This window comes from Dama dama, chromosome 9, assembly GCF_033118175.1.
Source record: "Dama dama isolate Ldn47 chromosome 9, ASM3311817v1, whole genome shotgun sequence".
Lineage (NCBI taxonomy): Eukaryota > Metazoa > Chordata > Mammalia > Artiodactyla > Cervidae > Dama > Dama dama.
Window position 1 is genome coordinate 56637515 of NC_083689.1, and position 14402 is coordinate 56651916.

General features: G+C 35.5%; 1 protein-coding gene across 8 annotated transcripts in view; it reads right to left on the minus strand.

The window, feature by feature from the left end:
• Window positions 1–697: 697 nt before the first annotated feature.
• The window catches only part of NR3C1 (nuclear receptor subfamily 3 group C member 1), a 151115-nt gene continuing 137410 nt past the window's right edge, over window positions 698–14402 (minus strand). For all 8 annotated transcript variants that reach the window (XM_061151630.1, XM_061151633.1, XM_061151631.1 and 5 more), the window contains exons 8-9: window positions 5436–5593; window positions 698–4857 (exon numbers count right to left, since the gene is read on the minus strand). In XM_061151630.1, coding sequence (XP_061007613.1) covers window positions 4705–4857; window positions 5436–5593 — 311 coding nt within the window. In that variant the 3' untranslated portion in view covers window positions 698–4704. The remainder of the gene's footprint in view (window positions 4858–5435; window positions 5594–14402) is intronic.

Consider the following 14402-nt stretch of genomic DNA (forward strand, 5'->3'; position numbering starts at 1 on the left):
TTTTCTTGTTCATATTTGAACTTCAATATTTATCATATAGTGGGTACACAGCAACTACTTGGTACACATAAGACAGGTAAGACAGACTTTGTTTTAAAATCGTAATGCCTTTTCCTTAGCGATGGAGGCCACATGTGGAGAGGAGAGTATTTATAGGGAAGTTTGTTAGATCATCCAGTTTATGGATATGATTGAACACATTATGCTTTTGGAAGTACTGTGTAAATTGTATAGAATAACTGGTTTACCATTTTACCCCTTTTGCCCTTATTGTCTATAATATGCAATATTGCTGTGTTTACTGAATGTTTATGTCCTTTTTTGGAGAAAGAATTGATGACTTTAAGGTAAGAATCTTGATAAGCTAATCAGTTTGTTTACATAAAATAGCGTTTTCATGGTAAAGACTATTAGGTTTAGAACAGGCTTGAATGAGTTCTTCCTTCCCTTGGTACCCTTTGCAGTAGTTGGCACATGACCATTTGAGGCACAGTTGGGACAGTCTTTGGTGCCAGGGTTAAGCTCATTTTGAATTTATGCGATATTAGCATGTAAACTTGCCACATTGCCATTTAAATGTCCTCTTTAGCAGCTTAAGCTCCCTGAAGTGATAACTCTACCTTCAATAGAAGAGGGAAGAAAAGCAGCAGGAAAATGGAAACTGCATGAGTTCTACAAAAGCATGTTGGAGTCATAATGAAAAAGCAGATTTGTTTTTTTTTATTATGATGTTTCTCCATATTTGGCATTGCTGTAAATGGCTAACTAACATTTACTGCCAATTCAGTACAAATGTGTGGTTTGGTAATACCAGAACAGCAAATTTAAATGAAAAATAAAAGTTAAACATTTCCACACAAGATTTTACAGTCTGACATTTCACTGTGTAGGTAAAAAGACACTTTTTTTTTAAACTACAGATTATTATTCAGCATGAATAAAAAACTACAACTTTTATTTTTTAAACAGGAGTCACTGGTTTTAATTTTTACACATTTTAAAATTACTGTGATAAAAAATAATGAAAAAGCTTCTTAATAATGCCATACACAGTATAATATAGATTTGTCCCCATTATATAGCATTTGTTTAATATACAAAATAGAATATTGACACACTTGAATCTATATGTAGTTAAGCAAGTTATTTGAGGAGGGTATTTTCATACAGCCTTTCATCAGAAAATAAAATCCTTCTTTCAGGCATTTGCTAGAGAGAAGCTAATCCTTTCCCAAGAACCTGGTCACTAATCCTTGGTGGACCAGGCTGACTGACCATTGTCTGGAAAACGATAAACTTCCATTCCAAGTGGTTAACATGTCCTCCTTACACTCTTCGTTTCTCTTATTCTCAAACCAGGCACAGAAAAACATTCATATACAGCTGCAGTCCTTTCAGTGATCTACCAAGACCAAACTCTTACTGAGGGCTGTCACAGTTCTTAACTTTTGACAGATTAAAGTGTAATAATAATGTCTATTACATGGTGATGTAGTTTTAGGATATTTAACAGAGAACTAAAATGATAAGACTTAATGATAATTGGTTGTATTGGTAGATATGTAAAATTGGAGTTGCTCATTCTTCCATTCCTCAATTCTGAAGTGATCCTGGCTTTCCTTTATATATGTATCCACAGCTCATCCTATGCTAAATACTGAGTTCTTCATAGACACTAATCATATGTGTTTTCCTTTTGCTGTGTCGTTTTTTTTTTTCCCCCCCCAGGAGAAGGCGGGTGCACTTTTAGGTTCCCCTCACATAGTTTTAGACGATTGGGTGTATATATATATCCTCAAAACACTTGTCCTGTATCCTATAGCAAGGCCTAAAAACACAGAGAGGGTCCCTTTTTCCACCGGTAATTAAAAATACTTTTCAGGATTTGTTGTGACTCATCTACGCATGTTACCTGTCACTAAAATTACTACACACTTTAATAGTTTGGGATGGCAACATACCAAATATATAGAAAATGAAGCTCCTTTCAGATAGCACCATAGCTTTCTTCACTTAAGTCCATAATTACACTCACACATAATTAAGGTAAATTTCTTCTTTCCCACATTTTCTAAAAGATCACGGCTTCTTTTTCCATTTAATGTACAGCTTCCTATGGTTTCATGAATGTCAGTCCATTTCCTTTTAACAACAAAGTGCACTTGTCTTTATTCATTGAGCTTGATTTTTTGGGAGCCAAGGTGATTGGGGCTAAAATTAAGGTTAATGTGTGGTACGCCTTCTGGTTTTAACCAGATAAAACTCTATAAATGATTAATAATTTATCTTTCAGAAGCTCTTTTTGAAACTTAACACTATCACTGATAATATTCAAGTGATATTTCTTAGGCACCAAAAATTTCACATCCAGCTGGGTTACAAATCATTTTAAAATACTTTGAGATCAATTTAAAGAATTACAAAAGGAGTATTCCCTTTTTAGACAGCATTCAAAAAGCAAATGATTACATTTTTATTAAATAATTTCTCCAAAATACTGAAAAATAACAACATTCAAAAAGCATTCAAAGAAAACATAAACATGTCCTCATTTTATTAGGAAATGAACTCTTATAGGATAGAAAGGAATTAGTGTATTATTGGCAGCCTATGAGATTCGTCACTATTTACATATTGCTGGTACCTCTATGCGTATTATTGCCAAACTGTTAAACTGTTGGGGAGGCTGTATGTGATGGTGCCTGTAAATGTGTAAGCACCACCTTTCTGTCCTGTTAACACACTTTAGCGCAAGGGGAGATTTAGTAAACTAAACCTGTGCAGACAGACGCACTGTTGGAATGAGAAGGGTGGTCATTCTGGGAGGCAGAGGATTACTTCCTCTCTTGATCTGAATGGGACAGAGCCTCAATAACCTTCATGGTGCACAGGGCCAGTTTCCATTTCCCTCTTCCTGTATAGCAAACTTGTTTGGTTTCTGAGACCATTGCTGCCTGTATGAATGCTTGCACACATTATAAATCATATAGGTTATCTGTCAACATTTCTTTGACCCCTACAAAAAATATATAACATGTCATGATAAAACAATCTCATCTAAAAATCATTCTTATTTTACACTATACAAGCTATTTTACAGTCATTTTAATAAATTGCATGTAAAGCTGCAGTAGCCCTTCCCTTCCCAGATTAGTGAATACCAATATGATATATATCTGAAACTATAACTAAATATAAAAATATATTAGAAGTTTCATATTTTTAATATTAGATTTTCCATTTTCTATTACACAAATAATTTGGCCACCTTGAATAGAAATCAAATTTCTTGTGGCTTAGTAAATGTAAGTTTTGAGTTTACAGAAAGTTGGTAAGGTGCACACAGAAAGGGCTACTACAGCTTCTATCTTGTTTAAAATGATAATTCTCAACAGTGAGAAGGAGAAATTCACATGACTTTCATTAAACTCTATGGCACACATAAGGCTGTGAGGGATGTATAGTTTTATGAACATGGAAGTCTGACAAACAGTTCTAAATCAGAAAAATCAGTAGCTGAGCTTTCCTGTGTCCCCAGGAAAGAAAGACCAATTGGTGACAAGTGGGAATGTGAAAATGGGTGTCTGGCCACTTTTGCCATATTAGAGATTTTTGGGAGGGGGTAAAGTTTAGTGGGAGGAATTACTTGGACTGGTTAAAAACTCTCAACTGTGTTTCAGCTGGTTATCTGGCATTATAACTTTTAGGACGTTTTACAAACTACAGCAAAAGGTCCTGAAAGACAGTTTACTGACTTTCTTCCCATCTAACCATTGCAGAGATAGCTAGGGCATTAGGTACAAACAGGGCCTCTTGGTAGTTTTTTTTTTTTTTTTTAATTAGTCTTTTGCAATCCACAGTTTACCCAGCAGGTCACTGGACTAGGTGCTGTACACCAGTTAGGACGGTTAATTTGCACAATCTATATAATTCTCCACTGAAGCAAATATATACAAAATATGAGCTTTTTTGACAAGAAAACTGGAGATTTGAGTCAATTTTTGTGGTCTTCTGATAGCTAACTGCCATCAGGTTAGAAGCACCAACCCATTTTCACACAGAAGATTAATGTTTAGAGTTCGATTAGGAAAGCTATGAACTAGCTGCCCATCTTAAACAGCTGTACAATAACTTGAATACAAAAATTATGTAAGAAAAAATGAGCAAGCGTAGTTCACTGAATATAAAGGAAATTGTTAAAACCAGACAGTAATAGCTATAAAAGGCACAACTTCCCTTTTCTGATATACACTTGTAAACTTTGTTTCAGGTTTCCATGCATAAATCAAAAAAATGCTATCCTAACTATACAGGGGAAAATATACCAACAAAAAGTCTAAAAAATTTTGTCCAGCCAACTGTGAAAAGTATGAGCAGAAAGTTTATCACACAGACTTCGGGCACTGGTGGTTTAGGTGCCATCCTTCTCTGAAAGTGGAGCTTATACACCCACATTATTGGCTCTAATTTCTGGGATCCACCAACTCTCACTTTCTACTTTTCCCATCACTGAAAAGTGATAGCTCAACTGTTTCTGTTGCCAAGTCTTGGCCCTCTTTAAACCACATGTAGTGCGTATTCAAAACAAAAGCAAAATCTAGACAAAAACAAAAAAAATGAAACTGCTACAGGACAGATTGATAGTTTGTACAATAAAAGCTATAAATTCAACTTTCTTTAAGGCAACCTTTCTTATTAAGGCAGTCACTTTTGATGAAACAGAAGTTTTTTGATATTTCCACTTGAATATTTTGGTATCTGATTGGTGATGATTTCAGCTAACATCTCTGGGAATTCAATACTCATAGTCTTATCCAAAAATGTTTGGAAGCAATAGTTAAGAAGATTTTCAACCACCTGCAAGAGAAGATATAGTGATGATCAGTCTTAAAAACTTAGCAGTAGAGACATCTCATGCTTGTTTTTGGCCTCCCCCCCTCCTTTTTTTTTTTTAATCTCTGACTTGGAATATACCAATCTGCTGGAATTCCCGGGGTAAGAAAGAAGCTTACTTAAATAAAATGAGCACTCAGTTACCACAGACATTTTGAATTTCTTAAATAGTATATAGAATTATATGGAATTAAGTGTTTCATGATGAATTGTGGTACCGTAGTATATGAAGGACACATTCAAACTTACTGGATAAATTCATACAGAAAGAGGGAATTCTACCTTTTAAAAAACAGTGCCATTACATTCTGTATTAGTATCTTGATATTAGATGCATATGACTAGATGAAATGGTATTTCACAATTGACTTTAGGAGAATTGTGTGCCAAACTGAACTTCACAGCCTGAAATCAAACCATCATCAAAATCGATGAATGGGAGGGACCCCAAAACTATTAGTATATAATTATATACAAAAATCAGGACATACTTCATGTCTCAGGAAATTCTTTGATACTTGGATTTTTTGTTTGACACTTACATCATGCATGGAGTCCAAGAGTTTTGTCAGTTGATAAAACCGCTGCCAGTTCTGACTGGAGTTTCCTTCCCTCTTGACAATGGCTTTTCCTAGCTCTTTGATGTAGGTCATTCTAATTTCATCAAATAGTTCTTGACTCTTCAAGCCTTCCTTAGGAACTAAAAGGTTAATTGTAATCAATTAAAGAATTTTCTTGTGATAACTTTTCATATATACAAGTAGGACATTATCAGTAATAGATCATGTTTTACACTGTATTTAATGCATTCTTAAAATATAAGCATTTTGAAGGATTATGAAACTATAGCCACATGAGAATATGGGATAATAGAAAATTGGAGGATGTAACTTTGGGTTTATCATGTTGTTTCTCATCTGTGAATGGATCTAGTAAACACCTTCCTCCTTAGTTCACAAAGCCAGTTTGAAGACCAAACAAATAATACACTGATTGTCATTCTGCCCTTGAGTTTAATTCTAGTACAGACATAGATGACTTCAACAATAGTGTTTATTCCACCAATTACATCTTGGAATATCTGTGATATAACCAATTAGGACCTTCAAATCAGCATGCAGTACATTTTATTAATGTGTTAACATACTGAGTTTGTATGATTCCAATCTAAAAACAAACTTGATTTTTTTATGTGGTTTATATGTATGCTTTACTGGGGAGCAAATATCTACCTTTCCTTATGTATAGAAACACAGAAAATACCTCATGGATCATAAAATTAGTAAAAAAAAAAATCAATTTTTCACAGTACTCCTCAGGAAACAATACTAGGAAGAAGGACTGTGAACAGAGGATTAAGATTAATCATGGTTTCACTTGGTCTTGCAGAGATTATAACTTGTGGATACTATATATCTTAAAGTGTGCTCCAAGGAACTCTGGTTCTGTGTTAATAATGATTAGGGGAAAAGGATTTGATGATCAGAATTTAATAAAACTAGATGTTTCAATACCAAGTTAGGCAGATTTTTGGATTTCAGGACTTCTTAGAGCTATAATTATGCACTCTCCAGGGATCCCATGGACTGGGGCCTGTCGGGTTCTCTGTCCATGGAATTCTCCAGGCAAGAGTACTGGAGTGGGTTGCCATGCCCTTCTTCAGGGGATCTTCCCCACCCAGGGCTTGAACCTGGGTCTCCCACGTGGCAGGCAGATTCTTTACTGTGTGAGCCACCAGGGACGCCCACTCTCCAGGGAGGGGGAGCAAATCCTTTTCCAAACTTAAACTTCATTTCTACTGACGTCTTAGAAAATGCTAGAACAGAGGAAAAGCAGTGTGTTTAGGATAAGTCTTTTTAATTCTTACTTGCCAGGTGGACTTGAGTATAACCTCCCTGAGCCCCCGTTTCCTAACTCCTTTCTTTCTCAGTGAATTAAAAAAAATTATTTTTAAAAATTTAGATATAATTAGTATGTAACATTGTATTAGTTTCAAGTGTACAACATGATGATTTAATACTTGTATATACTGCAGAATGATCACCACAGCAAGTCTAGGTAACATCTGTCACCATAAATTGTTACAAAACTTTATTTCTTGTGATGAAAATTTTCAAATTTACTGTTAACAGTTTTCAAATATACAATATCGTATTAACTATAGACACCATTACATCTCCATGCTATACATTACATCTCCATGACTGAAGTTTATACTTTCTAAACCCTTCACTCATTTCTCTCATCCCCAACACCCCCCACCCCCAAACACACACACCTCTGGTACTTGTTAATTTGTACTCTGTATCCATGGGCTTTTGTTTTTAGATTACACATACAAGTAAGATGTATGTGGTATTTGTCTTCTTTGACTTATTTCACTTGGCACAGTGCCCTCAAGGTCCATCCATGTTGTTGCAAATGGTGAAGTTTCATTTTTTCTTATGGTTGAATAATCTCTCATTGAATCATTCACCAGTGGACATTTAGGTTGTTTTCATATCTTGGCTATTATAAATTATTCTGCAGTGAACGTGACGGTGCACGTATCTTTTCCAGTTAATTTCTTTGTTTTCTAGGTTAAATACCCCGAAGTGAAACTGCTGGGTCATATAGTAATTCTATTTTTAATTTGCTAAAGAACCCCCAAACTGTTTTCTGTAGTGGCTGCACCAGTTTAAATTCCCGAGTGCACAAAGGTCTCCTTTTTCTCCACACCTTTGCCAATACTTTTTGTCTTTGGATGTTTTGATAATAGTCATCCTGATTGATGTTAAGGTGGTATTTCATTGTACTTTTGATTTGCATGCATTTCCCAGATGACTAATGACGTAAAGCACCTTCTTATATACATATTGATTATTTGTATGTCTTTGTGAGATACCTGTTCAGGGTCTAAGCCCATTCAAAAAATTCAGATATTAGTTCTTTTGCTGTTGAGTTGTATGAATTCTTTTATTTGTAGATATTAACCCCTTATCAGATACATGATTTGCAAATACTTCTCTCATTTGGCAGACTACCTCTTCATTTTGTTGATGGTTCCCTTTGCTGTGTTTGATATAGTCTCATTTGTTTCCTTTTGTTGCCTTTGCTTTTGATGTCTGAGCCAGAAAATCCACCTCAAGACTGACATCAAGGAGCTTACTGCCTGTATTTTCTTCTGGAACTTTTATGATTTCAGAACATATGTTCAAGTCCACATGATCCATTTTAAGTTAACTTTTGTATATGGTGTGAGATGGTAATCTAGTTTCATTCTCTTGGATCTGGTTTTCCCAACATCTTTATTGAAAAGACTGCCCTTTTCCTATTGTATATTGTTAGCTACTTTGTCATTAGTTCATTGACAATACATATATTGTGGGTTTACTTCTTGGCTCTCAATTATGTTCCATTAATCTATGTGAATGGTCTTGTGCCAGTACAATACTGTTTGGATGACTACAGCTTTGCAATATAGTTTGAAACCAAGGTGTAAGTTCAGCTTTGTTCTTTCTCAAGTGTGCTTTGGCTATTCTGGATTTTCTATGCTTCCATACAAATTTTAGGATTATTTATTTCTGTGACACATGCCACAGGAATTTTATAGAGATTGCATTGTATCTGTTGATTACTCTGAATAGTAAGGACATTTTGACACTATTAATTCTTCTAATCCGTAAGCATGGACTGTCCATTTTTGTTTTCTTCAGTTTTGTTCATCAATGTCTTATAGTTTTCATTGTGCAAGTCTTTTGCCTCTGTGGTTAAATTTATTTCTAGGTGTTTTATTCTTTTTGATGCAGTTGTAAACAGAATTGTTTCCTTAATTTCCCTTACTGCTAGTTTGTTATGAATGTGTTGAAACACAACAGATTTTTGTAAACTGAATTTGTATCCTGCAACTTTATTGAATTTACTAGTTCGAACAGTATTTTTTGATGTCATCTTTAGGGTTTCTATATATAAAATCAGATCATTTGCAAATAGAGTTTTACTTCTTAAAAATGTTTTTTTCCTAATGGTTTTACTTCCAGTTAAACAGGCAGTAATAATCAGAACACTCAGGATGTGCTGACCCCAGTTGGAATTTTTACTTCTTCCTTTTTGATTTAGATGCCTTTTCTTTCTTTTTCTTACTTAATTGGTCTGGCTAGAATTTCCAGAACTAGGTTGACTGGAAGTGGCTAGAGTGGACATCTTTGTCTCATTCCTTATTTCAGAGGAACAGCTTTCAGCTTTTCACCATTGAGTAATGATGTTAGCTGTGGGCTTGTCATATATGGCCTTTATTATGGTCAGGTACCCTATCTATATGTGGTTTATTGATATTTTCTATCATAAATGTATGTTGAATTTTGTCAAATGCTTTTTCTGCACTTAAGATTTTTATCCTTCATTTGGTTAATGTAGTATATCACTCTCATTGGATTTTGATTAGGATTAGACCAAAAACTACATATCAAAATATTTTGATTCCATAAAGCAAACTTGACACTTCTAGGATACCAGTATTAGTGTGCAGATGAAGGTCATTTAATCAGGAGTGGTGGGTTAATTTTTACACATGATTATATTACAGGTGATCTAGTTATTGCTAATTTTTAAAAGAATGATTTCTTATTTATAAATTTTTCCCCTGTGCTGGTTTTCCTCATTGTAAAAATAATTATGTGAGAAACCTATTCAGTATTTATATTTAGAAGACTTTCATCCATCCCAAGTTACCACAAATATTCCTTGGGATTTTTGCTTTATGTCGTTTAGGGCCATATATTCAGAATTATTTTTCTGGTGCTAGAATGCTTTATGTAGTGAATATCTTTAAATATAGAACTGTTTTGGGGGGCCTTAGTGTTTATTTTTATAGTAATATAGCTGCTTCAGATTGCTTTTGGGTAAAACAGTGGTCAGCAATGGCCCCTTCTACCTGGAGCCTCTTTTTGTAAATAAAATATCATTGGAACACAGCCATGCCTGTTTTCTTTAAGCACTGTTAATGACCATGTTCATGTCACAAGGGGCAGAATGAGTACCTCTGACAGAGATTGTATGCAAAACTGAAATCATTTACCATCTGGCCTTTTACAGAAAGTATGCCACAAATGCCATATACCATGTGGCATGTAGATGCCATATACTACACTATGCGTAGTATATCCTTTTACTTCAGCTACTCAACATCTTTATTTAGATATATATCTTATAAATAGAGTTGGATTGTTTTCTTAAACTAGTCTTGCACTTTCTGTATATTTTTATCTTGGAGCATTTAGTCCATCTACATTTAATGAAATTGCTGATATTTTTGAACTTATTTGTACAGTCAATGTATTTGTTACTTCCTCCTATCATGCCTTTGTTTATGCTTCCCCTCTGCCCTCAACTTCCTCTCATTTCTTTTATTCTTTTGGATTGTTTTTTCTTACCATGTTCTCCCCCAAAGCTCTCATGATTTGATAATGTACTTTGTATACTCTTTAAGAAATTTAAACACTCATCTTTAACTTTTCAAAGGCTCCTTTTTTCTTCTTTGCTTATATGTAATTATTGTGTACTTTAGTTCTATTTTATAACTTCCCAAAGACATTATTACTGTTATTTTACAGAGATAGTTTAAATGTATCTAAATATTTACCACTTTCTTTATTCTGTTTTCCCTTAGCCTGAGTATATTCTTTATATTACTTTACTGAGAATCTGTGGTGGCAAATTCTCTTTTGACCTTCATTAAAAAAAAAAAAAAAGACTGTATATTAGGCCTTTCAAATTTAAAGTGATTGAGATATCTACATTAATCTCTACCATGTTTGTAACTTATCTATTCATTTTTCTTATTTCCTTTTTCTGCCTTTTCTAGTCTTTACTGAGTATTCATGTGATTCTGTTTCCTCTTGGTGTATCAATTATGACTTCATTTACAAGTTGTTTTTAGTGGCTGCCCTAGAATTTGAAATACACATTTACAACTAATCTACATCTTCTTTCAAATATTTATAGGTACTGTAGGTACCTTAAAACATCATCAGTGGATGTGGAATCTAACATTGGGTGATCTTTTTCTTTTAACGGTAAATAGTTCACTACCTTCCTGCTTGCATGATTTCTAATGAGAATATCCTTCCTTTATAAGGAATAGGTAAACTGTTTTCCCCTCTGGCCTTTTCCAAGATTTCCTTATTGTCTTTAGTTTCCCGTAGTTTGAGTACAGTATGCCTAGGTGCAGCTTTTCTGGTATTTATCTGTCTTTCTGGATATTTTCCGAGCTTCCTGGATGTATTCTGGTGTCTGTCATTAATTTTGTAAATTTATCAGCCTTTATTGCTTCAAATATGTCTTCTCTTCCTTTTACTATCTCTCTCAACGTGAGATAGGAAGGAAAGGGGACTGGACTTATCTATTTGCCCTTTCCCCTAGGGTAGAAAGGGGATCTTCTCTGATCTTCATCATTAGAATTTGGTGGGGTTTCTCAAGGTAAACCCCAGAGAACTGTGGGGGGAAACCCCCGAAGACTGGGTCTCCAGAGTTCTTATATAGTGATGTGAAAGTTGCTCAGTCATGTCCGACTCTTTGTGACCCCATGGACTATTCAGTCCATGGAATTCTCCAGGCCAGAATACTGGAGTGGGTAGCTGTTCCCTTTTGCAGGGGATCTTCCCAACACAGGGACTGAATCCAGGTCTCCTGCATTGTGGGTGGATCTTTTTACCAGTTGAGCCCCAAGGGAACCGAAGAAAACTGGAGTGGGTTAGCCTATCCCTTCTCTCGCAGATCTTCCTGACCCAGGAATCAAACCAGGGTCTTCTGCATTGCAGGTGGATTCTTTACCAACTGAACTATCAGAGAAGCCCTGATATCAGGGTTCTTAACACTCCAGCTATTCCTTACTTGGTCTTCAGAAATTCATCAAAGATATCATAAGTGTTTCTGCGTTACTGGGTCCAGTAGCTTCTGTTTCCAGGAAACTGATCTTGGCTGTGGTCCTCTGTATTTGCCTGTTTCTCCAGATTTTGATGTTAGTGGTTTGTCCTGTGACCTTACTTCTCAGATGGATCTTTAAAAAAGTTATTGTCAGTTTGCCTGGCTTTTTCTTATTTGTGAGGATGGGAGCAATAACTGCCTAGTTGTTTAATTTACCCCTTAAGCTTTTTGAAAAAAATTATTTCGCTTTCTTCAGTTGCTGCTGTTCTGGAAAGTTTCCAGCCATTATCTCTTTGTATAGTATCTTTTCACCTTTCATTTTGTATCTTTGATTATAAGACCACCATATGAATGGGTTACTAATGTGTTGTTAATGATCTGCTATGCTGGTCACCACTGGTTGCAGGAAGCTTATTCATTTACCTCATTGTGCTATGAATGAATGCTATTTTTTTAATGTTATTATGACGTGAAAAGAGTTGTGAAGTACTGTTGTAGACCTTCTCTCTCAATCATGCCTCTTATCTTTGTTCATTTACATATACACAAACACACATTAAAAATGTATTCTGGATAAATTCTTTAGATGTATATTTCAGTTTAAATGTCTCTACAAATATGTCTAATCTGCCTTTAGATCCATCTCCCCCTCGCCCCCCGCCCAATTACACTTGTCTTTAAATTTACTGAATATACTAATTTACCGGTCTTGGCAACTACCCTCTAAGAGAAAGCTAGCTTCAAGTGCAGCTCACCTCTTTAGGTACCTGCCTGCATGTAGTGTTAAATTTTTTAAGTCCAGCATTTCTTAATGGAAGGTTAGGACACTTCTTCTAGTGTTGTCAGGGTAGCAGTCTAATTAAATCTTAAGATACATATTTTCATCCTTTTTTTTTTTTTTTTTTTTTTTTTTTACCAAAAGGTTAGTATCTTGGCATTGACTTGTACCTGGATATTATCAACCCAAATAATTCATTATCAGAACTTTAACTGTTTACTTCAACAATATCAAGCTCACTGCTTTAACAAGGGTACTGCTACAGGTAACCTTAAAAAATTAACTTTTTAAAAATGGGTTGTGGAAAATTTTCTTATTTTGGAATATTACTACTACTCCTTAAGTCCCGTGACATTAAACAACAAAAATAGCATTAAGGTTGATGTGTGCTTTGGAAAAGCTTAGATAGATACAGTCATGTAGTCATGTAAGGAGCTTCCCTGGTGGCTCAGACAGCAAAGGATCTGCCTGTAATGCAGGAGACCTGGGTTTGATCCCTGGGTTGGGAAGATTCCCCTGGAGGAAGGCATAGCAACTGACTCCAGTATTCTTGCCTGGAGAATCCCCATGGACAGAGGAGCCTGGTGGGCTACAGTCCAAGGGGTCCAAGCAAAGAGTTGGACACGACTGAGCGATAAAGCACAGTCATGTACCATCCATAGATTTTTTTTAGCCACTTTGAAACCACAGTTACTAATGGAATGAAGGCTTTAAAAAATTGGAATGCTACTTATATGGAAGAGGTACATAGCTATCAACTCCGCATTTTAGAAAGCTTATAATGCCTACTGGTTCATAGACCTTCTTTCATTAGTTGTTGATAATGCTACATTTTTACTAATATAGACAAGATACTTTGTATTTTCCAGAAGTTTTCTAGTTTGCCTTTGCTTGCTGAAAGTAGTCTCACTGAAGTTCATATACCAATTTACTTTTGTAAACTTTCAAGATAGCGTTGCTCCTTTCTAGATAAGAACCTCTGTCCAACAGTCCAGCTCCAATGCTGCATTGACTAATTCTTTAATAGTACTCAAGCTCACTTTTTTTAGGTCGTCCTTTTCTTTCATAACTGCTTTCTTTTAAAGTAGTTTTCATTGGGAGTGTAGTTGACTCACAGTGGTCGTTTCTGCTGTACAGCACAGTGAATCAGTTATACAGGCAGCCACTCTCTTTTCAGATTCTCTTCCCATATAGGTCAGTACAGAGTATTGAGTAGAGTTCCCTGTGTTGTATGGTATGTTCTTATTATATTTTATATATGGTAGTGTATATATATATATATATATATCAGTCCCAGTTTCCCAATTTATCCCTCCCACCCTTCCCCCTTGGTAACCTTAGTTTTTTTCCCTACAACTATGACTATTTCTGTTTTGTAAATAACTTCATTTGTATGTAAGCAATGTTACTGTTGTTCAGTTACCCAATCATTTCTCACCCTTTTTGACACCATGGATTGCAGCATGCCAGGCCTCCCTCCCTGTCCCTCATCATCTCCTGGAGTTTGCCCAAGTTCATGTACATTACATTGGTACATGTAATGTACCATTCAGCCATCTCATCTTCTGTTGCCCTCTTCTCCTTTGCTTTCATTCTTTCCCATCAGGGTCTTTTCCAATGAATTGGCTCTTCACATCAGGTGGCCACAGTATTGGTGTTTCAGCATCAGTCCTTCCAATGAGTATTTAGGGTTGACTTACTTTAAGATTGACTGTTGATCTCCTTGCTGTCCAAGGGGCTCTCAAGAGTGTTCTTCAGCACCACAGTTTGAAAGTATCAATTCTTTGGCATTCTGCCCTTCTTTAAGGTCCAACTCTTACAGTCGTAC